Source organism: Salmo trutta, chromosome 11, assembly GCF_901001165.1.
Source record: "Salmo trutta chromosome 11, fSalTru1.1, whole genome shotgun sequence".
Lineage (NCBI taxonomy): Eukaryota > Metazoa > Chordata > Actinopteri > Salmoniformes > Salmonidae > Salmo > Salmo trutta.
This window is the reverse complement of record NC_042967.1, coordinates 7,803,862-7,830,253: the sequence shown is the minus strand read 5'-3', so window position 1 is coordinate 7,830,253 and position 26,392 is coordinate 7,803,862. Positions and strand designations below refer to the sequence as shown.

Sequence of the window (26,392 nt, the reverse complement as noted above, 5' to 3'; positions counted from 1 at the left end):
CCTAAGGTTTGATTATAAACATTGATTGACTTGTTTGGATAAGTTTATTGGTAACGTTTGGGATTCATTTTGAAGGAAGGAAACCGAGTGGATTATGGACTGAAGTGCGCCAGCTAAACTGAGTTTTTATGGATATAAAGAAGGAATTTATCGAACAAAAGGACAATTTTTATCGAACAAAAGGACCATGTCCCAACTGGGACATTTTGGAGTGCCAACAGAAGAATATCTTCAAAGGTAAGGCATATATTATATCGCTATTTCTGACTTTTGTGTTGCAACTCCCTGGTTGAAAATGCTTTGTTATGCATTTGTGTGCTGGACGCTGTCCTCAGATAATCGCATGGTTTGCTTTCGCCGTAAAGCCTTTTTGAAATCTGACACCTTGGCTGGATTAACAACAAGTTAAGCTGTATTTTGATGTATTGCACTTGTGATTTCATGAAAGTTTAATATTTATAGTAATTTAATTTGAATTTCGCACTCTGCAATTTCACCGGCTGTTAGCCAGGTGGGACGCTAATGTCCCACCTATCCCAAAGAAGTTTTAAGATGTAGATGAGGTGGTCATTAAAGTAAGGATTCAGATTCTCTGTAGAGAAGTCAGACAGTGTTCTTTACCATGAGGAAGGTTGGAGATGAGGTATGCCTGAGGTTGTATGGGAGAAACTTGGAGAGGCTGGGAGCCTTCAGGTTCCTAGGGGTGTATTTTGACACTAGGCTGACCCGGGCAGAACACATTGAGAGAGTTGTGGGAAAATTCTGAAAGTTCTGAATGTGATGTCTGACAGGGATGGAGTGGGGGGCTGGGCGTTCCTCACTGAGGACAATGTATGTACCGCTGATTCAATCTGCGATAGACTTTAGCAGTATAGCGTATGGTTTGGCAGCCAGGATATCACTGGAAAGTTTAGATATCATACAGGCGCAAGGACTGGAGAATATGAAGCCAGACAGAGTAGTAAGTAGTTTGCTCTGTCTCATGTCATTAGTATTGATAAGTCTGCAGTCCTTTAGCTCACGCAGCACCAGACGAGATCCGCTGTATGAGGTACTACAAACCCATGGCCGAGTGAGACAGATGAGTATACAGACGAGATTTACTTGGGTCCCAGCCCATGTGGGGGTGGAGGGGAACGAGGCAGCTGATGTACTGGGTAAACAGCCCTTTTAGCAGTGGGGAGGTGGACGTTACAGTTCCAATGAGCAAGGCAGAGGCAAAAGGCCTGATATGGACAGTGTTTGTGCAGAGATGGCAGGAGCAATGGAATAGAGACACAAAGGGGAGGCATCTCTTCCATATACAGACAAAAAAAATCGAATCAAATTTTATTTGTCACGTGCTTTGTAAAGAACAGGTGTAGACCAACAGTAAAATGCTTACTTACGGTTTATTTTCCAACAATGCAGAGTTAAGATAAAAAATTGAAAGTGACACAAGGAATAAATACACAGTAAATAACGAATAACAGCACAGAGCAAAAATAACATGGCTACATACGGGGAGTACCAGTACCGAGTCAGTGCAAGAGAATCAGTATAAAAAAGGGTCAATGCGGGTAGTAAGGGCAGCCATTTGATTAACTATTTAGCAGTCTTATGGCTTGGGGTTATAAGCTGTTCAGGGTCTTGTTGGTCCCAGACTTAGTGCACTGGTACCGCTTGTCGTGCGGTAGCAAAGAGAACAGTCTGTTTTGGGTGGCTGGAGTCTGACCATTTTTTGGGCCTTCCTCTGACACTGCCTGGTATAGAGCTCCTGGATGGTATGAAGCTTGGCCCCAGTGATGTACTGGGCTGTACTCACCACCCTCTGTAGTGCCTTGCTGTCGGCTGCCTTGCAGTTGCCGTACCAAGCGGTGTGCAGCCAGTCAAGATGCTCTCAAAACTTTGGGGAGGGGAGCACGAGAAAGATGATAGGAGTCCACCTTAACTAGACATAGGTTGGGACACAGCCGGCTGAATAAGTAATTACATATTATAGGAAAATATCCACCAGGAAGGTGTGATTATTGCCAGGAAATAGAAACAGTAGAATGTGTGTTGATATAGTGTGGGCAGTATAAGAGGGAGAGAGATATGAGTCTGTATGAGAGAGAATGAGATACAGGAATGAAGTGGAATGAGTCCATTGAGTAGAATATGAACTGATACAGTATCTGTTTTATTTTCTAAGATAAACGGGGCAGGCATGCAATATTTCGTTCCTCCAGGGTCTCTGGCCCACACTCCACTCCAGCACAGTAGCAAGTGGCGGTAATACACTAAACGTTGGATGCCAACCGCCCAAATATACCACTGAAGAAGTAAACGGACGTGAACAGTGACCAATAATTTACACTTTGGCGTTTTTACTGTATTTAGACGTTTTAACACACTGGAATTCAAAATATGCCTACTTTTACTGCACAGCATCACATACTTACCTCAGGTAGTCTATAATTTGCGTTGGAGACAGGACTTGGTTGATATACCCATGTTATCTAGGTAACGCTAGCTAGCTGCTAACAATGGCTAACTGTATGGTTTTTCACACTCAAATAGTCTCCATTATGGAGGTGCTAGCGAATGCAGCCGTGGCAGATATCTGTAAACTCGTAGACGACGACTATGCAGTGTTACGTTTGGACATTTCTCAAAGCCAGAAAGAAAACAGGGCATTGCGGAGGAAACTACAGCTACTGGAACTGAAGGTAGCACGGGAGCGCGCAGAGAGGACAATACGAGAGCGCGTCCTCGTCAGTGGTCCCAGTAGTGTCAAGATACTTGACCGATACAGAGGAACGGCAAGAGGTACATTTTGCAGAAGGCTGAGGAGCTTGGCACCCCGTTCCCCTTTGCGTATTTGTTTAAATGTGTTGTCCATAATTGTCTTCGTCAGTGTTTGGCTAGTGTGCAATACTTCCCCTGATTACTCCGCTATCTTGCACACTTTTTTAAATGTTACTTTATTTTACCAGGCAGGTCAATTAAGAATAAATTATTCTTGCACAAAGACACTATCATATTCTAACAATATTCTTGATTTACTGAATTTCCTATTGTCATACTCAATTAAAAGCATGTGATGCATGGAATCAATCAATAAATAGCATATAAATAAATTATGACAAGTGCTACCTTACATCCTTGCCAATTGTAGACAGTGTCAATAGTGTACAATATAGCATTGAGCATTGACAGTACGTAACTCAACCACTCCTTTTCCCCAATCACTCCCTCAGGTGAAGGACATCTCACTGGAGGCCACAGGAGCTTTGTGAAGCCAGCAGGACACAATACATGGAGAGATGACCAACCAATCACTGTTGATGAGGGGAGTGGAACCTCAACCCAGCATGTTATTGTGATAGAGGTTAGTGTCATAGTGTAACATAAAAATTACAATACATGACATGTTTCCTGTTTTATTTCAGAAACACTCCCCTCAGCTTTTAATTTGCTTACATGTACATCCTTATTTATCTGCCATAGGGGAGCTTGTCATTTAGGAGACGCTCTTATCCAGAACGACTTACATGAGCAATTAGGGTTAAGTGCCTTGCTCAGGGGCACATCAACATATTTTTCACCTAGTCGGCACGGGGATTTGAACCAGCAATCTTTCGGTTACTGGCTCAACGCTCTTAACCAGTAAGCTACCTGCCGCCCCCAGACTTCCCTACGACATTGTTATCCAAACCTATTATGTACCGATAATAACTTCCTCTCCTTGTGTCAGTCTGCAGATGCAGAGGCTGCAGGTCCTGGAGGATCGTCACTGGACAAGCAGGAGAGGACTGAGGGAGAAAACCCACGACACAGAGACATCCAGACTGGAGCGCCCCCTGTAGCCACAGAGGACCTGGCTCAGAGTATTTACTTTATGGTAACCTGAGCCCGAGGACAGTTCCTTCCCATTGGGACTCGGGTAACACGTTAGGGACTGGCAATGATCCGTCTTGTTCTTACACTACAGAGATGGACCCTGGAAACATGCCCTTGGGTTTAGAGACACAGACTGATCTGTCTAGAGGGGACTGGAACCGATACAGTAGTAGTGTGTACTCTGAAGGGTGCCTAGATAAGAAAAGGGAGGTTATAGTCATAGATGAGGTGACTGAAAGTTTAGGGCGACATGGAATGTAGAGAAGGACACTCACGAGACAGAGATTTCTTAGATTACAGGGAAAGCTTTGAGACAAATTCAAATGTCGTCACCTACTCCCTTTAACACATGCTCAGGGATCGCGACCCAGTGTCCACATCGATGGGACCTTCCAATTCACAGGGCCACATACTTTTCGATCAGGTATTGAACTCAAACGACAGGACTAGACCCCAGGCTCGGGGAGGGGGTTAAACATCAGTCAATAGTTAACCTCTTACATCTAGATGTTCCGCTAGCGGAACACCGCTCCAAGATCCAATGATAGGGCGTGGCGCGAATTACAAATTCCTCAAAAATCCCAAAACTTCCATTTTTCAAACATATGACACCATTTAAAAGACAGGACTCTCCTTTATCTAACCACATTGTCCGATTTCAAAAAGGCTTTACAACGAAAGCAAAACATTAGATTATGTCAGGAGAGTACCCAGCCAGAAATAATCAGACACCCATTTTTCAAGCTAGCATATAATGTCACAAAAACCAAAACCACAGCTAAATGCAGCACTAACCTTTGATGATCTTCATCAGATGACACTCCTAGGACATTATGTTATACAATACATGCATGTTTTGTTCAATCAAGTTCATATTTATATCAAAAAACAGCTTTTTACATTAGCATGTGACGTTCAGAACTAGCATATCCACCGAAACTTCCGGTGAATTTACTAAATTACTCACGATAAACGTTCACAAAAACATAATTATTTTAAGAATTATAGATACAGAACTCCTTTATGCAATCGCGGTGTCCGATTTTAAAATAGCTTTTTGGTGAAAGCACATTTTGCAATATTCTGAGTAGATAGCCCGGCCATCATGGCTAGCTATTTTGACACCCACCAAGTTTGGCACTCACCAAACTCAGATTTACTATAAGAAAAATTGGATTACCTTTGCTGTTCTCCATCAGAATGCACTCCCAGGACTTCTACTTCAACAACAAATGTTGGTTTGGTTCCAAATAATCCATAGTTATATCCAAATAGCTGCGTTTGTTCTTGCGTTCAAGACACTATCCGAAGGGTGACGCGCCGGCGCATATCGTGACAAAAAAATTCAAAATATTCCATTACCGTACTTCGAAGCATGTCAAACGCTGATTAAAATCAATTTTTATGCGATTTTTCTCGTAAAATAGCGATAATATTCAGACCGGGCGACGTTTTCGTTCAAAGACTGAAAATGTAAAATGGAGTCTTCACGTGCATGCGCGCACCGTTTCATTGTTCTCAGATCGACCACTATCCAAATGCGCTACTGTTTTTCAGCCAGGGACTGCAGAGTCATCATTCCCCGTTCTGGCGCCTTCTGAGAGCCAATGGGAGCCTTAGAAAATGTCACGTTACAGCAGAGATCCTCTATTTTCCATAAAGAGGCTATAGAAGGCCAAGAAATGGTCAGAGAGGGCACTTCCTGTATGCTATCTTCTCAGGTTTTGGCCTGCCATATGAGTTATGTTATACTCACAGACACCATTCAAACAGTTTTAGGGTGTTTTCTATCCAAATCAAACAATTATATGCATATTCTAGTTTCTGGGCAGGAGTAATAACCAGATTAAATCGGGTACGTTTTTTATCCGGCCGTGAAAATACTGCCCCCTATCCTAAACAGGTCAAGAGACATTGTTCCTCTGCATGTTCTGTAACAAAGGCTTCAGCTGCCCCCAGCAGGTGGGGATCTTCCAGAGGGTCCACACAGGGGAGAAATCCATCAGCTGCCCCCAGTGTCACATGTACTTCGCCCAGGCTGGCAACCTGAAAATGCACATGAAGGTCCACTCAGAGGAATGAGGAATGAGGCCTGTATGCTAAATGGTCTCCTCCCCTTCATCTACACTGATTGAAGTGGATTCAAAAGTGACATCTATAAGGGATCATAGCTTTCACCTGGTCAGTCTGTCATGGGAAGAGCAGGTGTTCAGGTTTTTATACTCATTGTACATGACATCTGATCTCACCCTATTCTGCATACACCCGACAGCACTTTATAACCAATATACACTTACTAAATATACCTACACATACCTAGCAAACACATACTGTACACGTCAAAATAGTTTAGCCAGGTTTGGCTTTTGCTGATTCATATTTACATTTACATTTTAACAGACGCTCTTATCCAGAGCGACTTACAGTAGTGAGTGTGCATACATTTTATCAGTTGCAGCCTTCATCTGCCTTTCCAGCTGTTTGGGAGATGGGACAACTTTATCCGCCTGGTCAGCCATTGAGGAGTTGTGGCTTTGAAATTGGGAGTTGTCCATCTCCTAGACTGGCTGCCTGCCAGGGTTTGAGAAGCCCAGTCTACCCAACATTTTCCCGTAACCCAGATTTACCTACAACATCATATTTATGTCCACTATGATGGGATTAACAATGATGATGTCATTCTGTAAATACACTCTAGGACTCAAACGTAGTTGGGATGGGTAAACACACCATGCTTAAAGTGTGTTTTATCTGTGTGCGCGTGTGCACGTACCCGAGGGAGTGTATTTCTGTGTAATCTGTATCACCTCTCTTTCAGGAGGAGGAGGGTCCAGAGGTGCTGCTGGTGAAGGAAGAAGGGTGTGAGGAGGGTCTGGGGAACCCTGAGGGGAACATGGTCATGAAGGACAACCAGACTACACCTCCTCCTGAACCAACTGAGCAGAGCTTCACTGAGGTGAGCCAATGGAAACTACTATCTGTATGGTATTAGGTCAAGGCCCGTATCCACAAAGCCTCTCAGAGTAGGAGTGATGATCTCGGATATCAACTTATTCATTATGATCTAAAAGGCAAAACTGATCCTAGATCAGCACTCTTACTCTGAGACTCTTTGTGGATACTGGCCCAGGTCTTGATTCATTTTGTCTTAAGTGTGTGACCATGCCTTTTGAATGATCAAACTATTAAAGAGTGTCAAGTAATCAAGTCAACTAACATATTTACACACTACTCATAGCAATCCCACTTTGCCCAATCAGAAGATGCTCCATAGCAGGGTGCTCTTGATCCAACATCCTCTCACTCTGTATCTCTTACAGTCAGTAGACATGGAGGATGGGAAGCCTGATTTGCTGCTAGTCAAAGAGGAGACAATAGAAGATGAACCAGAGAATATTGATCTGCTGAGTAGACTAAAGATGGGGGAGCAAGGTAAGGGAGAAATTCATATAGCCTACATACAGTAATAGATCTTCAATGGGAATAGTGATGCACCTGGCTATTATTAGTGGTTCACAGCTAATCTGTGAAATCTATTCTCTGAATTATTTTTATACATTTTTCTTGACATGGTCAAATAACTCAAGCATAGATTGGTAACTTGTTTTCTAATTTGTCACACAGAAACTAGAGGCCATGAGTAACTTGGTCAAAAAGAATGGCACCGATTGGCCTATAGGTGGCACTGTTATAAACAGTCTCACTTAAACCTTCGAATCCATCTTCCCGTTTGACCTATAGACTTAATTTTGTATGTAGGTGTCTTTCCTTATGCTGGACAAATTTGCCTCAAGAATCCGTAAGTTCCGTCAGGATAGATTTATATCCATTTTGAAAATGTTGGATAAACTTATTTTCATGAACCATATGTCCAAATAACACCAGGATGTAGACCCTTGGTACATCTCTTAACCAATCCCTTAGCTGTTCTCAAATTAAATTAAGAGATGGCTGAGTTATTGATAAATCAGGAAATCAGATTTTACGTGTCCATTTAATTTAATCCTTTGTAAATCCACTCCACAATGGCCTATCAATCTGAAACGTTTTAGGGTCATGAAAGACATTACTATGATGAACTATGTTTGGCATTGATATCTTAAAAAATAAGGAAACTAACAATTTACTTTTGTCTATGTAACGCTTAAAATAAATGTTACAAATCTTCTCATGGACTAAGTCAGATTCACTCCAAATTTGGTCTGTGGGCTCATCACAATACTACCTAAAGAGTTTGAGAAAATAACATTGAGGCATTCAAAGGATTGCCACACTATACCTGTAGATGCATATTAGTACATATGCTAATAAGCTAAAATATGACAAAAATACTTTACAAATCTTTCTCATAAACCATAGGGCCAAATGACACCAATTTGGAATGTAGGCCCATGTTACATGTGTTAACTTAGCTTTTCTCAAACTAAGGGATTGGTCAAAATATGGATGAGTTACAAAAATATTGTTTCCAATGAATATGGTAGTCGCTCTAGTCACCTACTCTGAAGCTCTGCTGTGCCAAGATATTTGAGTGCTCCCATTTTGTGGTTGAGTTTGTCACTGACCTTGAGGGGTTATAAGATTGGTGGAATAATTTTGAAAGTTGCATAAACACATAGGCTAATTAAAATTAAAATAAAGCCATGGACTTTAAGTTGGAAGCATTTGTGGAAAACCCTACATGGGAGATGCTAGATAAATGTACAAAGGTGAATCTGCTCGTCCTTGCAAAGCATCAAAGTGGCATCTGGCTATCCAAAAGTAGTAGCCAAAGATTTGATTGGTACTGTTTTGGTGGAGGAGGAAATCCTCTCGGAGAGAGACTGATGAAAAGGGCGCTACGGGTAGTAGAGTACATCCCATTGTCGTGCAACTAAGGGAGTTAGAACTAAAAGCAAAGTTGGAGTAACAACAATTAGAGCTTGAACAACAAAAATTTGAGCTCGAGCACAAGTCAAAAGAAAGAGAACTTGCAGCCAGATTAGAACAAGAAGAACATGCGCATGCCATTCGATTGAGATGGATCTGGAAGCACTCCGAATCCAGTCAGGTCATGCTGCACCCTCAACAGAGTTTGATCTAGGTCAGAACAGCCTTCTTGTACCTAAAATGGCCACTAAATATTTGTTCACTGCTCCTCAAGTGTTCTTGTGGGAAAAGCTCAAAGTCTACGCCGCTTTCTCTTGACAAAAGTTCAGATTGACTGTTAAATCTGCTATCCTTTGGGCTTATGAGTTGGTCCCAGAGGCATACAGACGACAGTTCTGTAAATTACGAAAGACAGAATCACAAAGCCATGTTAAGTTCGCAAAGGGAACAAGCATGTCTTTTTGATCGGTTGTGTGGTTTAAGGACCTTGAGGATTTAAAGACACTCATGCTTCTCGAGCAATTAAAAATTGTGTTTATGAAAGGGTTGCTACCTACATTTATGAGCACAAGGATCTCTCTCTTGAGAAAGCTGCAGTTCTTCACAGATGAGTTTGTGTTGACACAAAACTATCTTCAAACAAAGTACCCAGTAGTTATCTTTATTCAAAAAGAAATCCAGAGAAGTCACCTCCTTTAAGGTTTCAGTCCTTTTCTACAGCGCCCAAAGATAAAGATCAACATAAATGTTTTTTTCGTGTCCGCCAGTTTGTCATTACTGCCGTGACACCTTGTCTCTGTGTCCTAAGTTGAAACAGAAAAATTGAGAGAGAAAAAAGCAATTTTGTCTTTTGGGTGCACTCCGGCCCATTAAGTCTCCGGTTGGGACTTGTGTACCCACTAAACAAGATTTTGGATCAGATGTGTATGAACTCTTTGTTTCAGATGGGTTTGTGTCTCTGCAGAGTGGTGATGCTGTTAAGCAGCCAGTGAAGATACTGCTAGACACTGGGGCAGCCCAGTCCTTCATTTTGGACGGTGTCTTGCCTTTGTCTGACACTTCAGCAACTGGTTACAGTGTGTTGGTTCTGTTGTCGTTGGAGTGAGGCCTAGCCTACCGGTGATGCGGGTCTCATTCATTTTGGGAAACGATTTTGCTCGAGGGAAGGTTGTGTGCCAAATCCTGTCTTTTGTAAGGAACCCAGGGTAGAGGAACCTGATGGGTTATCAGAAAATGACCCTAGCGTGTTCCGTTACACGTGCTATATCTAAGAAAGTCGTCGGGAGCAAGTCTAGAGGATGTCAGCAATCCCACCATGGTCAATCTGTCCGAGACGTTTATTGGTGATCCTGATTTCGCTAAACCTCCTGAGTTGACCTCTCCTTTGAAAACTCCAAAGATGAGTGAGTTTGTAGGACCACTGAAGAAATAGAGGGTCCCTACAGTTGATACTTCGATGTCTAGGAGGAAGTAGTTGATTGCTGAACAGAGTAAAGATGTTTCCCTCTCCCCTCTTTTTGCTGAGATACATCCAGAGCAGGAGTTTGACAGAGATGGTGTTCTAATGAGGAAATTGAGTTTTCGTGCCACTTCTGGGCAGTACGATTGGCCCAGTGTTTCTCAAGTTGTCGTTCCAGTTACGCTTCGACAAGAGATACTGAGGTTGGCTCACAATGGTATTATGGCAGGCCATCTTGGGGTCAACAAGACGTATAAACGTATCTTGCGTAACTTCTTCTGGCCTGGTCTGAAACAGGACGTTGTCTTAAATTAAATCCTGTTATGTTTGCCAGAGGATGGGTCAACCGAACCATGCTGAGCCGGTTGCACCTTTGCTGCCTATTCCTGCTTTTGATTTGGTATTTTATTACGATCCCCATTAGCTGTTGCAAAAGCAGCAGCTACTCTTCCTGGGGTCCACACAAAACATGGAACATGACAATACAGAACATTAATAGACAAGAACTGCTCAAGGACAGAACTACATCCATTTTTTTAAAAGGCACACAGCCTACATATCAATGCATACACACAAACTATCTAGGTCAAATAGGGGAGAGGCATTGTGCCGTAAGGTGTTGCTTTATCTGTTTTTTGAAACCAGGTTTGCTGTTTATTTGAGCAATATGAGATGGAACAGAGTTCCATGCAATAATGGCTCTATATAATACTGTATGCTTTCTTGAATTTGTTCTGGATTTGGGGACTGTGTCACCTGTCTGGTGGGGTAAGTGTATGTGTCAGAGCTGTGTGTAAGTTGACTATGCAAACAATTTGGGATTTAACACATTCATATTTCCTATAAAAAGAAGTGATGCAGTCAGTCTCTCTTCAACTCTTAGACAAGAGAGACTGGCATGCATAGTATGTATATCAGCCCTCTGATTACAATGAAGAGCAAGATGTGCCGCTTTGTTCTGGGCCAGCTGCAGCTTAACTTGTTATGGATAGGGGGCAGTATTTTCACGGCCGGATAAAAAAACGTACCCGATTTAATCTGGTTATTACTCCTGCCCAGAAACTAGAATATGCATATAATTAGTAGCTTTGGATAGAAAACACTCCAAAGTTTCTAAAACTGTTTGAATGGTGTCTGTGAGTATAACAGAACTCAAATGGCAGGCCAAAACCTGAGAAGATTCTGTACAGGAAGTACCCTGTCTGACCATTTCTTGGCCTTTGTCATCTCTATCCAAAACAAAGGATCTCTGCTGTAACGTGACATTTTCTAAGGCTCCCATAGGCTCTCAGAAGGCGCCAGAACGTTGAATGATGACTTTGCAGTCTCTGGCTGAAAAACAGTAGCGCATTTGGTAAGTGGTCGATCTGAGAACAATGAGACGGGCGCACGCGTGCACGAGACGACTCCATTTTCAACTTTGAGTCTTTGAACGAAAACAGGGTTTCCCGGTCGGAATATTATCGCTATTTTACGAGAAAAATCGCATAAAAATTTATTTTAAACTACGTTTGACATGCTTCGAAGTACGGTAATGGAATATTTTGAATTTTTTTGTCACGATACGCGTCCGTGCGTCACCCTTCGTAACCCTTCGGATAGTGTCTTGAACGCACGAACACAACGCCGCTATTTGGATATAACTATTCCTAGGAGTGCATTCTGACGAAGAACAGCAAAGGTAATCCAATTTTTCTTATAGTAAATCTGAGTTTGGTGAGTACCAAACTTGGTGGGCGTCAAATTAGCTAGCCCGTGATGGCGAGCTATCTACTCAGAATATTGCAAAATGTGCTTTCACCGAAAAGCTATTTTAAAATCGGACACCGCGATTGCATAAAGGAGTTCTGTATCTATAATTCTTAAAATAATTATGTTTTTTGTGAACGTTTATCGTGAGTAATTTAGTAAATTCACCGGAAGTGTTCGGTGGGAATGCTAGTTCTGAACGTCACATGCTAATGTAAAAAGCTGTTTTTTGATATAAATATGTACTTGATTGAACAAAACATGCATGTATTGTATAACATAATGTCCTAGGAGTGTCATCTGATGATCATCAAAGGTTAGTGCTGCATTTAGCTGTGGTTTTGGTTTTTGTGACATTATATGCTAGCTTGAAAAATGAGTGTCTGATTATTTCTGGCTGGGTACTCTGCTGACATAATCTAATGTTTTGCTTTCGTTGTAAAGCCTTTTTGAAATCGGACAGTGTGGTTAGATAAAGGAGAGTCTTGTCTTTAAAATGGTGTAAAATAGTCATATGTTTTCGAGGAGTTTGTATTTCGCGCCACGCCCAATCATTGGATATTGGAGTGGTGTTCCGCTAGCGGAACGTCTAGATGTACTAGGTATTTCCTTGCAGCACTGGACCACACGACTGGACAATAATCAAGATTAGACTAGAGCTTGCTTTTTGGAGTGTGGTGTCAAAAAAGCAGAGCATCTCTTTATTATGGACAGACCTCTCCCCATCTTTACATCCATTGATCTACTATATATTTTGACCGTGACAGTTTACAATCTAAGGTAACACCAAGTCATTTAGTCTCCTCAACTTGTTCAACAGCCACACCATTCATTACCAGATTCAGCTGAGGTCTTGAACTTAGGGAATGATTTGTACCAAATACAATGCTCTTAGTTTTAGAGATGTTCAGGACCAGTTTAATACTGGTCAACCATTCCAAAACAAACTGCAAGTCTTTGTTAAGGGTTTCAGTGACTTCATTAGCTGTGGTTGCTGATGCGTATATGGTTGAATCATCAGCATACATGGACACATGTTTAATGCCAGTGGCAGGTCATTGGTAAAAATAGAATAGAGGGCTTAGAGAGCTGCCCTGTGGTAGATCACACTTTACATGTTTGACATGAAAGAAAACCCTTTAGTTCTATTAGATAGCCATAACACAAGTTTTTTTCAACAACAGGTTATGGTCAATAATATCAAAGGCTGCACTGAAATCTAACAGTACAGCTCCCACAATCTTCTTATTATCAATTTTGTTTAACCAGTCAGTCATTTGTGTCAGTACATGTTGAGTGCCCTTCTCTATAAGCATGCTGAAAGTCTGTTGTTAATTTGTTTACAGAGTTGTTGCATTGTATTTGGTCAAACACAATTTCTTCCAACAATTTGCTAAGAGCTGGCAGAAAGCTTCGCGGCAGGTAGCCTGGATCGAATCCCCGAGCTGACAAGGTAAAAATCTGTCATTCTGCCCCTGTTCCCCGGTAGGCCGTCATTGTAAATAAGAATTTGTTATTAACTGACTTGCCTAGTTAAATTTAAAAAATAAACATTTATAGGTCTGCTGTTAGAACCAGTAAAGGCCTCCTTTACTACTCTTGGGTAGAATAATTACTTTGGCTTCCTTCAGGCCTCTAGGCTCAGATTAAATATATGACCCCTTAGGAGTCAGCTACCATCCTCAGTAGCTTTCCATCTAAATTGTCAATGCCAGGAGGTTTGTCATTATTGATCAATAACAATTTTTCTATCTCTTCCACACTAACTTTACAGAATTCAAACTTGCAATGTTTTTCTTTCATTATTTGTTTTTTTTTGCATGAATACAATGACTCACTGTTCATTGTTGGAATTTCCTGCCTAACTTTGCCCTCTATGCCAATGAAGTAATCATTAACATAATTGGCAACATCAAATGGTTTTGTGATGAATAAGCCATTTGATTCGATGAAAGTTCAATGTGTCTTTCTGCCCATATTTTCATTTTAAGTACTCAAGTCTTTTTCCAACATTCTTTATATTATTGATCATGGCTTCATAATGCAGTTTCTTCTTTTGTTGTATACATAATTTCTCAATTTGCAGTAAGTCAGATGTGTAGCCAGACTTATTAGCCACTCCTTTTGCCACATCTCTTTCAACCATAGTCATAAAATTCCTCATCAATCCATGGAGCCTTAAGAGTTCTAACAGTTAGTTTCTTGACAGGTGCATGTTTATTAATAATTGGAAGAAGTGCGGTGTCTGGATGGTCTTCATTAATCACATCAGACCAACAAATAAAATCATCCACATAAGAGTCACAGCAAAATCTTTTGGATGATCTCTTATACACTATTTTAGGCCCAGCTGTTGGAACTTTGGCTTTCCTGGATATAGCCACTATATGTGACTCACCATCTGGATTCGGTCTTATGTAGAAAAATGTGGATAAAAGTTTAAAAAAATTAAAATGTTTGATAAAAGTAGAGCTACCAAATGGTATATCATACACTGCATTTTTTTAATGTTTTGTTATCTAGTGAAGAGCTCTTCTTTGTCTGCACCCATTCAGCATCGTTCACACCCTCTTAAGCTTTAGCCCCAAACATCTCGTTTCGCTCTCGGAGCATTCAGAGCCCACACTTGATGCTTTGGCCGATGATTGATTTGTTTACCTCTGGATAACATGAAAACAGCCTAACCAGCTCTGCTGGCGAACAATTTCATTACGCTTTTTTGCCGACGTTTACTGACACCGGCCATATTCAACAGGTGTTGTACACTTTAGCTCAAGACATGTAGCTAGGTAGGTAAACAACGTGTAAGATCACACACACGTCACATAACGTTAGCTAACGAGCCAGCCAGCTAACGTTAGCTAGTTAAACAACAATGAACATAGTGCCAAATAATGTCGTTACTACCCTGCATGGATCTGCTGGGAGCTAACCAACCAGGATCAGTGTTAAAGCCCAATGTTAGCTAGCAAAGCAAACAGTACACTTTAGCTTGAAATGAAACCACTTTCTGTTAGAAGCGTGTAATATCTGAAAATGTAGCTCGGTAACGCTAGACTATCTTACCCTTATACATCATCATGCATGATGGACGCATCTCTCGTCACGGATGCCATGCCACGGTTGCCCTTAGTTTAAAGATGTAATCCGGAGACAGGTGTTTTCTCCATCTCTTTAGCTATCATACTCTAATTCCACTGATTTCAAAACTCGATCCTCCAGAAAGTGGAGAGCAACACTTATGCAGCTCCGCTACACAATATATATTTTTTTAAAGCCATGTTCGACAGGATTACCAACACAGACTGACCATCTGAAATAGACAGAAGCCTTCTATATGGCAGACCAATCCGAACTCCTCTCTCGGCATGTCCAGCCCACTCATTATCTCAGCCAATCTTGGCTAGTGGGAAGGTTGCTGGCTTTTTCTGTGGCTTAACCAACAAGGCTCGTAATTTAACAATTGTATTCGTATTTACAGATGGCACACAAGTTTGTTATTAAGGCACATCAAATTTCACATTTTGATTAAAAAAAAAACGTTTCATTGGCTCTCTTGTGAAGTCGTGACTTGTGACATATGCCTAGTTTCCTGAAACAGGTCACATATGGTGATCACTGCATCCAATGGGTACGGATACAGCTTTAGAACAAAGTTCTACAGTATTAGTAAAAATGTGATTGATACATGTGGATGATCTTGTTCCTGTAGTGTTTGTAAACACCCTTGTAGGTTGATTAATAACCTGAACCAGATTACAGGCATAGGTTACAGCAGTCCTTCTCAAATAGTGGGGCGCGTGACCCCGGGGAACACGCTTTTTTTTGCCGCGTAGTAGTTTTTTTTTTAACCGAACAAGAGCACACAGCAGGAGATATGAAGTGCAGATAACAAACCCTTAAGAGACACCATGGAAAAATATTTAACAGGGATGAGAAGAAAGGCGGAGAGAGACGGAGATAATGAGACAAACGTAAGTCTCCCGAAAGCTAAGACGAGGAAATATGACGACGCGTATGTCGCGCTTGGCTTCACTGTGACTACGGTGGGAGACGAGGAAAGACCGGTATGTTTACTGTGTCTAAAAATGTTGGCAGCGGACTGCGTGAAGCCAAATAAATTAAGGCGTCACTTAAAGACATTACACCCCAATCACGCTGATAAGCCGCTTGAGTTTTTTTCAGCGAAAACGTGCCGAATATTGTCAACAATCGTCCCGCTTTGTGAATGCTACTTCAGTAAACCAGCGAGCACTGTTAGCATCATATAAGGTGGCGTACCAAATTGCTCAGTGCAAAAAACCCCACTCCATAGCAGAGGAGCTGATACTGCCTGCAGCATTAGACATGGTCTCTGTCATGCTGGATGACGCAAGTGCTGCAAAAATAAAAACTATCCCTCTGTCCAATGACACTGTCGCCAGACGTATAAATGACATTGCTAACGATCTTAAAGAACAGCTGGTAGATAAACTCAAAGACAAACGTTTTGCCTTACAGTTCGATGAAGCAACTGACAGCAACAAAGACTGTTTGTTTATCGCTTATGTACGTTTTGACATGACAAACTCCCTGTGTGAGGATCTACTTTTTTGTAAATATGTCAGAGACAGAGCCACAGCTGAAGAGCTATTCAAAATGCTGGACTGCTTCCTGACTGAGAATTGGCTAAAGTGGGAGAACTGCATTGGTGTTTGCAGTGATGGTGCACAGACCATGGCAGGGATGAGAAAAGGACTTCGGGCACTCATCAAAAAGGCCTCACCTAATGCTGAGTGGACACACTGTGTTATACACAGAGAAGCACTGGCATCAAGGCACCTTTCCTCTGAATTAAGTGAGGTTATGACTGACATTGTAGGTGTAGTCAATTTTATAAAGACCAGACCACTAAAAACAAGAGTCTTCTCTGCTATCTGTGAGGAGATGGGAGCTGAACATCAAGCTGTGCTGTTTCACAGTGAAGCAAGGTGGCTGTCACGAGGAAAAGTCTTGTCCCGAGTTTTTGAGCTCAGAGAGCAGATAAGAATGTTTTTGGAGCAGGAGCACAAGTATGACATCACAGAAAAATGTAGTGATGAGAACTTCCTGGCAAAACTGGCCTACCTGAGTGACATATTTGGAAAGCTAAATGAACTAAATCTACAGCTTCAAGGGAAAGATAAACACCTCCCTCAGGTCACAGACAAGATCAGCTCTTTCACTCGAAAGCTTGCAATGTGGGGCAGGCGACTTGATGAAGGAAATACTGATTCATTCGAGAACCTGCATGAATTTGTTGACACTACTGACTATGATGCCACCTCAGTGATTCCATATATTAAGGAGCATATTTAATCACTGATGGGATTCTTTAAAAAGTACTTCCCTGAAAACAGTTCCCAATATGACTGGGTGAGAGATCCTTTCAATGCACCAGCTCCAACTGGTTTCAGCTCTGCAGAGGAGGACCAGTTCATTGATATGACGTCTGACTCCACATTGAGACTGAGGTTCACATCACAGACACTGAGTGAATTCTGGCTGAGTGTAGAGAGGCAGTATCCACTCTTAGGGCAGAGGGCCATGGGCATTCTTCTTCCTTTTGCAACATCTTATCTTTGTGAGACTGGCTTCTCTGCTGTTGCTGCACTGAAGACCAAGTACAGGTCCCAGCTAAACATTGAGCAGGAGCTGAGAGTTGCAGTATCATGCTTCAAACCCCGCTTCGAAAAGCTGTGCTCTGCAAAACGTGCTCATTGTAGCCATTAATCCTGACTTCCTCATTTTGATAAAAAAAAAAAAATCAGCACAAATTGTTTTATTCATTTTTGTTTTATAGGTCAAAATGTTTCATATATTGTGCTCCTGAGTTAATGTTGCTGATCAATTTGAATTTATTATTATTTATTGATTATATTTAATTTTATTTTTCAGTATCAAATGGGCAAAAAATGTTTACAGTTTAAATAAGGGTTTAATTTTTTTTAAATTTCAGGCAAATTGATGCACTTGAAGTCTTTTCTGTTACAAACTAAAAAAAACTATGTTAATAAAGTTATTCTTTGTTGTAAGTTGATCTATATTTCTTTCTTTTTTCTTTTTCTTTAATGTTAATAAGGATACAATGTTATGCAGAGGTGTACTTATAACAATTTTATAGACAAATGATACTATTTACAGTCGCGGCGGAGAGTTGGGGGGGGCGCGAAATGTTTACTTCTTCCTAGGGGGGGCGTAACAGAAAATAATTGAGAAGCACTGGGTTACAGTAAGAAGCTTCCACTTGAGCGGACAGCTTGATGAAAACCGGTCAATATTCAGGTCCTCAAGAAAGTAGACCTCTCTATTTACATCACGTACACTATCAAGCATTTCACACACATTATTTAGATACTGACTGTTCGCACTTGGTGGCCTATAGCAACACCCCAAGAGAAAAGGATTTAGATGTGCCAAGTGAACCTGCAACCACAACAATTCAATAATACCTGACATAAAAAGAGCAAACAAAGCAAGAAAAATATATATATGTACATTCAGTAGTCCATTTATTAATTTGTGTGTGTGTGTGCTGTGCGGGGTTGAAGCTACGAATCCATAGGCTTGGCTTTCTCATCCCCCCCAGGCTTCTGGGAGGGTGGACAATGAGCCGGTCATAGCGGATGTAAGCAATGTCCCCACGTGCTCTGGCAGCATTCATAGCTGGGATCAGTTCTTTCCTCTTCTGGCGGACAACTTCAGGATAGAGTTATTGAGGAAGATGTACGTTCCTCTCAAGTTCTTGGCTCTTTCCAGAACAGCTACTGTTGAAGTCGGAGGTTTACATGCACTTAGGTTGGAGTCATTAAAACTCGTTTTTCAACCACTCCACAAATTTCTTGTTAACAAACTATAGTTTTGGCAAGTCGGTTAGGACATCTACTTTGTGCATGACACAAGTAATATTTCCAACAATTATTTACAGATTATTTCACTTATAATTCACTGTGTCACAATTCCAGTGGGTCAGAAGTTTACATACACTAAGTTGACTGTGTCTTTAAACAGCTTGGAAAATTCCAGAAAATTATGTCATGGCTTTAGAAGCTTCTGATAGGCTAATTGACATCATTTGAGTCAGTTGGAGGTGTACCTGTGGATGTATTTCAAGGCCCACCTTCAAACTCAGTGCCTCTTTGCTTGACATCATTGGAAAATCAAAAAAAATCCGCGAAGACCTCAGAAAAAAAAATTGTACACCTCCGCAAGTCTGGTTCATCCTTGGGAACAATTTCCAAACGCCTGAAGGTACCACGTTCATCTGTACAAACAATAGTGCTCAAGTATAAACACCATGGGACAGCGAGACAACTCAAAGGCGAAATTAATTAAATGCTAAGATAATGGAATTCATTGCCCTTGACAAATAACCATTCTCTGTCGTGGGTGATGTTGGCTTTCGCTGACTGGTCGAGCACCGAGCAACTTTTTTATATATTTTTTACTATTTTTAAGATGATGTGCTACCAGAGTTACACAGTAATAGCGTCACTGCTATTAGCTTCACGACTGACATTTGGACCAGCGATATCAGCCCCATGAGCATGCTGAGTCTGACAGCACAGTGGGTCGTCGAGGATTTCGTACTGAGGAAAGTCGTATTGCATGCTCATGAATATGCTGGTTGTCATACCTCTGCTGCCATTTCAAATGGCATTTGAGAACGTGTTTGAAACTTGGAAACATGAACACACTAGCTAGCTCCATTTGAACAACTGACTTGCGAAATAAGCTCATCAACTGCGCCTGCAGCAGACGTGAGACCCTCTGTCATGGCATTGAAACGCCTGCTCGTCAAAACTGACAGGGATGTAAACAAATGTGCACAATTTGAGAAGCTTTATGTGCGTATGGAACATTTCTGGGGTCTTTTTTTTCAGCTCATGGGACAAACACTTTACATGTTGCATTTATTTTTGTTCAGTGTAGTATTCTAATTCCTAATTCTAACGCCCATTCTGACTTCGCCAGTGCTAAGCTAACCAGTTAGCTAGCAGCTAGTGTGCGATGTTAGTGCTTACTAGTTTCTATGGACTGAAGATGGACCCTTTTCCCGACGAGGTGGATGTTTTTGCTGGCCTACATTGGCAAATTAAACAGTTGCCCTTGACAGCAGTTTTCCCTGGCAACAAAACTGCCCACATAATGAACAAGCGATTCGGTGGCATTCTCTCTTTACTGTGTCGCCACCATGCTCGATGCTATGTACAAGGACCACTACTTCGATGCAGACAAGAAACAGGGTTTACATGAAATGTTACATACACAGACAGAGCTGAAACTTCACTGCTTGACATGTATGAGGCAATCCTGGTTGAGAATGAAACGACTGAACAAATGAACAATAAAACAGCACAGCAAGTAAGTGAAAGAAATAGGTTTTGATTATGTTTTACTGGTAATGGGGACATATGTAAATGCCAACAAAATTACTTTTTGGTCAGTGTGTGTGTGTGTGTGTGTGTGTGCAACCTTGATTTAACTAGGCAAGTCAGTAAAGAACAAATTCTTCTTTACAATGACGGCTTACCCTAGCAAAACCCGGTCGACGCTGGGCCAATTGTGCGCCGCCCTATGGGACTCCCAATCATGGCCGGATGTGATAGCCTGGATTCGAACCAGGGACTGTAGTGACGCCTCTTGCACTGAGATGCAGTGCCTTAGACCGCTGTATCCATGTGTGTGTGTGTTAACTATTTAACTGTACTAGAAATGCATAGAAGGCGGCAAAAATTTTAAGTATCGGTTTTTGTTTTGGGCAAGGAAAATATCGGATATCGGTATCGGCAGAAAATGTTGCATCGGCGCATCACTACTTTTAAACAGGTCAACATTCACAAGACCGCAGGGCCAGACAGATTACCAGGGCATGTAGTCAAGAGCATACGCGTACCAACTGGCAATTGTCTTCACTGACATTTTCAACCTCTCCCTGACCGGGTCTGTAATACCCACAATGTTTCAAGCAGACCACCCTGTGCCCATGAATGCAAAGGTAACCTGCCTAAATGACTACCGCCCCATAGCACTCACGTCCGTAACCACGAAGTGCTTTGAAAGGCTGGTCATGGCTCACATTAACACCATCTTCCCGGAAACTCTAGACCCACTCCAATTTGCATACTGCCCCAACAGATCCACGGATGACGCATTCTCAATCGCACTTCACACTGCCCTTTCCCACCTGGACAAAAGGAACACCGGTGAGAATGCTGTTCATTGACTACAGCTCAGCGTTCAATACCATAGTGCCCACAAAGCTCATCACTAAGCTAAGGACCCTGGGACTAAACACCTCCATCTGCAACTGGATCCTGTACTTCCTGACGGGCCGCATCCAGGGGTGCGTGCTTAGTCCCTTCCTGTACTACTTGTTCACCCACGACTCCAAGATCATCATTAAGTTTGCAGGCAACACAACAATGGTAGGCCTGATCACCGACAACGATGAGACAGCCTACAGGGAGGAGGTCAGAGACCTGGCAGTGTGGTGCCAGGACAACTACCTTTTCCTCAATATGAGGTGATCGTGGACTACAGGAAAAGGAGGGCCAAACATCAACAGGATTGTCGTGGAGCGGGTCGAGAGTTTCAAGTTCCTTGGTCCATATCGCCAACAAACTATTATGGTCCAAACACACCAAGACAGTAGTGACGAGGGCACGACAACAACTTTTTCCCCCTCAGGAGACTGAAAAGATTTGTCATGGGTCCCCAGATCCTCAAAAAGTACTACAGCTGCACCATCGAGAGCATCCTGACCGGTTTCATCACCGCCTGGTATGGCAACTGCTTGTCATTCGACCGTAAGGCGCTACAGAGGGTAGTGTGTACGGCCCAATACATCACTGGGGCCAAGCTTCCTGCCATCCAGGACCTAAACTCAGCAAAAAAAGTACATCCTCTCACTGTCAACTGCGTTTTTTTCAGCAAACTTAACATGTGTAAATATTTGTATGATCATAACAAGATTCAACAACTGAGACAAACTGAAGTTCCACAGACATGTGACTAACAGAAATTGAATAATGTGTCCCTGAACAAAGGGGGGGGTCAAAATCAAAAGTAACAGTCAGTATCTGGTGTGGCCACCAGCTGCATCAAGTACTGCAGTGCATCTCCTCCTCATGGACTGCACCAGATTTGCCAGTTCTTGCTGTGAGATGTTACCCCATTCTTCCACCAAGGCACCTGCAAGTTCCCGGAGGAAATGGCCCTAGCCCTCACCCTCCGATCCAACAGGTCCCAGACGTTCTCAATGGGATTGAGATCCGGGCTCTTCGCTGGCCATGGCAGAACACTGACATTCCTGTCTTGCAGGAAATCATGCACAGAACGAGCAGTATGGCTGGTGGCATTGTCATGCTGGAGGGTCATGTCAGGATGAGCCTGCAGGAAGGGTACCACATGAGGGAGGAGGATGTCTTCCCTGTAACGCACAGCATTGAGATTGCCTGCAATGACAACAAACTCAGTCTGATGATGCTGTGACACACCGCCCCAGACCATGACGGACCCGCCACTTCCAAGTTGGTCCCGCTCCAGAGTACAGGCCTCGGTGTAACGCTCATTCATTTGACGATAAACGCGAATCCGACCATCACCCCTGGTGAGACAAAACCGCAACTCGTCTGTGAAGAGCACTTTTTGCCAGTCCTGTCTGGTCCAGCGACGGTGGGTTTGTGCTCATAGGCAACGTTGTTGCCGGTGATGTCTGGTGAGGACCTGTCTTACAACAGGCCTACAAGCCCTCAGCCTCTCTCAGCCTATTGCTCTGAGCACTGATGGAGGGATTGTGAGATCCTGGTGCAACTCAGGCAGTTGTTGTTGCCATCCTGTACCTGTCCTGCAGGTGTGATGTTCGGATGTACCAATCCTGTGCAGGTGTTGTTACACGTGGTCTGCCACTGCGAGGACGATCAGCTGTCTGTCCTGTCTCCCTGTAGCGCTGTCTTAGGTGTCTCACAGTACGGACATTGCAATTTATTTCCCTGGCCACATCTGCAGTCCTCATGCCTCCTTGCAACATGTCTAAGGCACGTTCACACAGATGAGCAGGGACCCTGGGCATTTTTATTTTGGTGTTTTTCAGAGTCAGTAGAACGGCCTCTTTAGTGTCCTAAGTTTTCATAACTGACCTTAATTGCCTACCGTCTGTAAGCTGTTAGTGTTTTAACGACCGTTCCACAGGTGCATGTTCATTAATTGTTTACGGTTCATTGAGCATGGGAAACAGTGTTTAAACCCTTTACAATGAAGATCTGTTTAGTTATTTGGATTTGGATTTTTACGAATTATCTTTGAAAGACAGGGTCCTGAAAAAGGGACATTTCATTTCAAGCAGTACCAGAGCGCCAAGTCTAGGTCCAAAAGGCCTCTTAACAGCTTCTACACCCCCCCCCCCCCCCCAAGCCATAAGACTGCTGAACAAGTAATCCGTAAAAGGCACATAACATCCCGCTTGGAGTTTGTCAAAAGGCACCTAAAGGACTCTCAGATCATGAGAAACAAGATTCTCTGGTCTGATGAAACCAAGATTGAACTCTGGCCTGAATGCCAAGTGTCACGTCCGGAGGAAACCTGCTACAGATGCACGTTAGCATATATGCAGAAAAATACTTTTAAAAATCTTCTCATGAACCATAAGTCAGATTGACTCCAGATATATATATATATATACATACTCCAGGTATATCGAGTCAATGAATTGGCCTCTAATGAATTTTAGAATGATTAGTTGCTGCATTTAAGGTCGGCCACGCTACACCACTAGATTGAACTATATCACACCAGGTCCATAGGAACTGAACTGATGGACATGGGGCCATGAAATTTGGTATGAAACCTTAGAAGCTGTGTGAATATAAAGTCACTGCACCAGACCAGTTGGTGGCACTATAGATGTCATTAGCACCCGTGGCACAATATATTCACATCCTTTAAGAATTTAACCATTGCCTCATTTTCACCTCGTTGCCTCTGGACAAATTGGCTTGAGAAACTCTGGAGAATCCCAATCCTAATGGTGTACACACTTGTAGTGTATTCCAATTTGCATATTACAATCAATACAATTCCTAAATCTTACCAAATTCACACCATAACACAGGTAACTACACCATGGACTTGCTTAAAGGGATGCACAAGGAGTCAAGAACCACACAGTTAAGTGAACAATTCTAAAACTACAAATCATATTCGAGCCATATTTGGTACATAGACTTAACAAATTCATCTCAAATGAGGATTAACAAAATTAAGTCCCAGTATTTAAAGATGACCGCAATATACCAATACAGTAACGCTGAAAACGTCATATCAAATCGACCCCAGAATTGGTTTATAAACTCAATACATTAAGGACTAAGATTGATTACCTGCTGCATTCAAAGATAATCAACCTATAGCACTACACTAAACTTCACTTACTTGTGGTATTGAGAGATAAACTTGGTAACGCTTTCACAGATTTTCTTTCAGCAGCGGCGGGAAAGTTAGCGAGGGGGGGTAGTTTCTGTGGCCAACGGCGCCGTCTCCGACCAAACATTTTAGAGGACCTCCTCTTGACCGCAGAGACAATTTTGCTGCTTTAAAGCAAATTTCGTGCAACTCTACACATTTTGCCATGGAGCAGAGGGAACATTATACAGTTTTAAAGCTAGTTTCCTGCCATTCTACACTTTGTCATTGCTGCTCTCAGCTATGTATTTTTTACAATTTATTAAGTGAAATCAATGCAACTTATGTTTACATACTGGAACAGGTAATTGACCAAAAAAAACTCCATGTGTAGAGTTCTCTGCCATGTTTGTAAAGTCTATTTTCTAACCTCTTCCTGCAGGTGATTGGATGGAGGCTAACAGAGGTGACTGGACAGCCATCTTGAATTCCCAGACCGGTGGAGCCAAGGGCCTACGGAACAACAACGCTGAGCAGGCCAGGACCAGAGGCGACAAAGTGGAGGTCAGTGGATGGGACAGCGTCTTTAACTCGGGGTTGTGGAACAACACTTTTAAAAACAACCAGAAACAGATAGTCGAACACAAAACAACATCTGAACTTACTCTCCATGACAACAGACTGACTGAGCCCTGGGCTAGGCGTATATTTGATCTGCGCGTACGGGGAGGTGTCTGTATGCGGAGGGAGAGACAGTCAGACTAAAGAATGTTGCTAACGATAGAGCAGCAGAAGGATTTAGTGTGAGTCGTCAGGCTAGGGCTGAACTGTGTTAACCATTTTATAATGTCATGTTTCTGTGTGTAGAGCAAATGGGTTCTTATATAAACCTTATTGCTTTTCTGTTCAATTTGTGTTTACAGTCTGCAGTCAATGAGAGCCTGCTGACATCTGAGGTGGCTGGTCACAAAGCCTGGCCCCGGATCAGAACCCTGGATCAGGAGCCTTCGCTCTTCCTTCCCGATTCGGAACCAGGACCCAACTGCGAGGGACAGAGACTCCGCCACACAGAACACAACCAGTGGACAGGTGGACTGAACAACCTCAGTCCTGGTGGTCATCAGAGAGACAGAGGCTCCAGTCAGGGATCCAGTCTGCAGCCCAGACCCTTCTCTTCACAGTCTCAGTGCAGGGATGAAGCAGGGCCTGGGGCTGATAGAAATAGACCCTCTTGTTCCTATGATACAAACACCACAGTATCCATGATGGACAGAGTAGGTCATCCAGGGCTTCAGCCTTCACAGAGAGTGGTGGGAAACCCCCCTGGTGGGAGTCTAACAGGAAGTCTTTCCTCTCCATCAGGGTCTCGTCTAATGCCTGGTGAATGGGTTCATAGAAGGTCTGGGCCTGGACCTGGGTCTAGCCTTCCTCAGCTACCTCATGGTTACCCTAGCAATACAGACAGGGTCAGGTTTGGCATTCACCACAAGCGCGACCTAGCCTCGAACACAGCACAGAATCCCAACAACACCCAAACAATGGCTAGAGGTCAAGGAGGGAACTCAAAGACTAACCACCTGAGGGTGGTGGCTCCTACTTCTACCTCCTCTGGTGTCATTGGGTCACAACGTGGGAGGCCGAGTATTAGGACTGATGCCGACAAGCCGTACGCCTGCCCCACGTGTGGGAGGCGCTTTGCTAAAGCGAGTTATGTGAAGATGCACCAGACCGTTCACACCAAGGAGAGGCCCTTCAAGTGCAAACTATGTTACAAGAGCTTCTCCTTCCTGACTAACCTTACCAGACATAGGAGTGTCCACAATGGGGAGAAATTGTAACCATTCTTTAGGTGACATAGTTATGTGAAGAGAGTAACCATATACCCCTCATTAAAACTTGAACTTGTCATTTGAAACAGGCTCGCGTAAACTGTTTTTAGAGAGACAGTAAACCTTGGCGAGAACAAGGACAGTTAAATATTTACCTTACTGAGGTGATGTAGATGGAATAAAGTCATTAGTTTCTACTCTA

General features: G+C 42.6%; 1 protein-coding gene across 1 annotated transcript; it reads left to right on the top strand.

The window, feature by feature from the left end:
• The first annotated feature begins 3,347 nt into the window (after positions 1-3,347).
• LOC115201889 (zinc finger protein 205-like) lies at positions 3,348-26,392 on the top strand. The gene is made up of 6 exons (XM_029765771.1): positions 3,348-3,352; positions 3,719-3,865; positions 6,683-6,820; positions 7,185-7,296; positions 24,804-24,925; positions 25,285-26,392. The coding sequence occupies exons 2-6, from the start codon at positions 3,863-3,865 to the stop codon at positions 26,197-26,199; spliced, it is 1,290 nt and encodes a 429-aa protein (XP_029621631.1). The 5' UTR covers positions 3,348-3,352; positions 3,719-3,862; the 3' UTR covers positions 26,200-26,392.

Bases quoted from the DNA above. Each gene is read 5' to 3' on its own strand.
- LOC115201889 (XM_029765771.1), top strand. The intron at 6,821-7,184 runs GTGAGCCAATGG...TATCTCTTACAG, and splicing joins CTGAGCAGAGCTTCACTGAG to TCAGTAGACATGGAGGATGG. The intron at 24,926-25,284 runs GTCAGTGGATGG...TTGTGTTTACAG, and splicing joins CCAGAGGCGACAAAGTGGAG to TCTGCAGTCAATGAGAGCCT.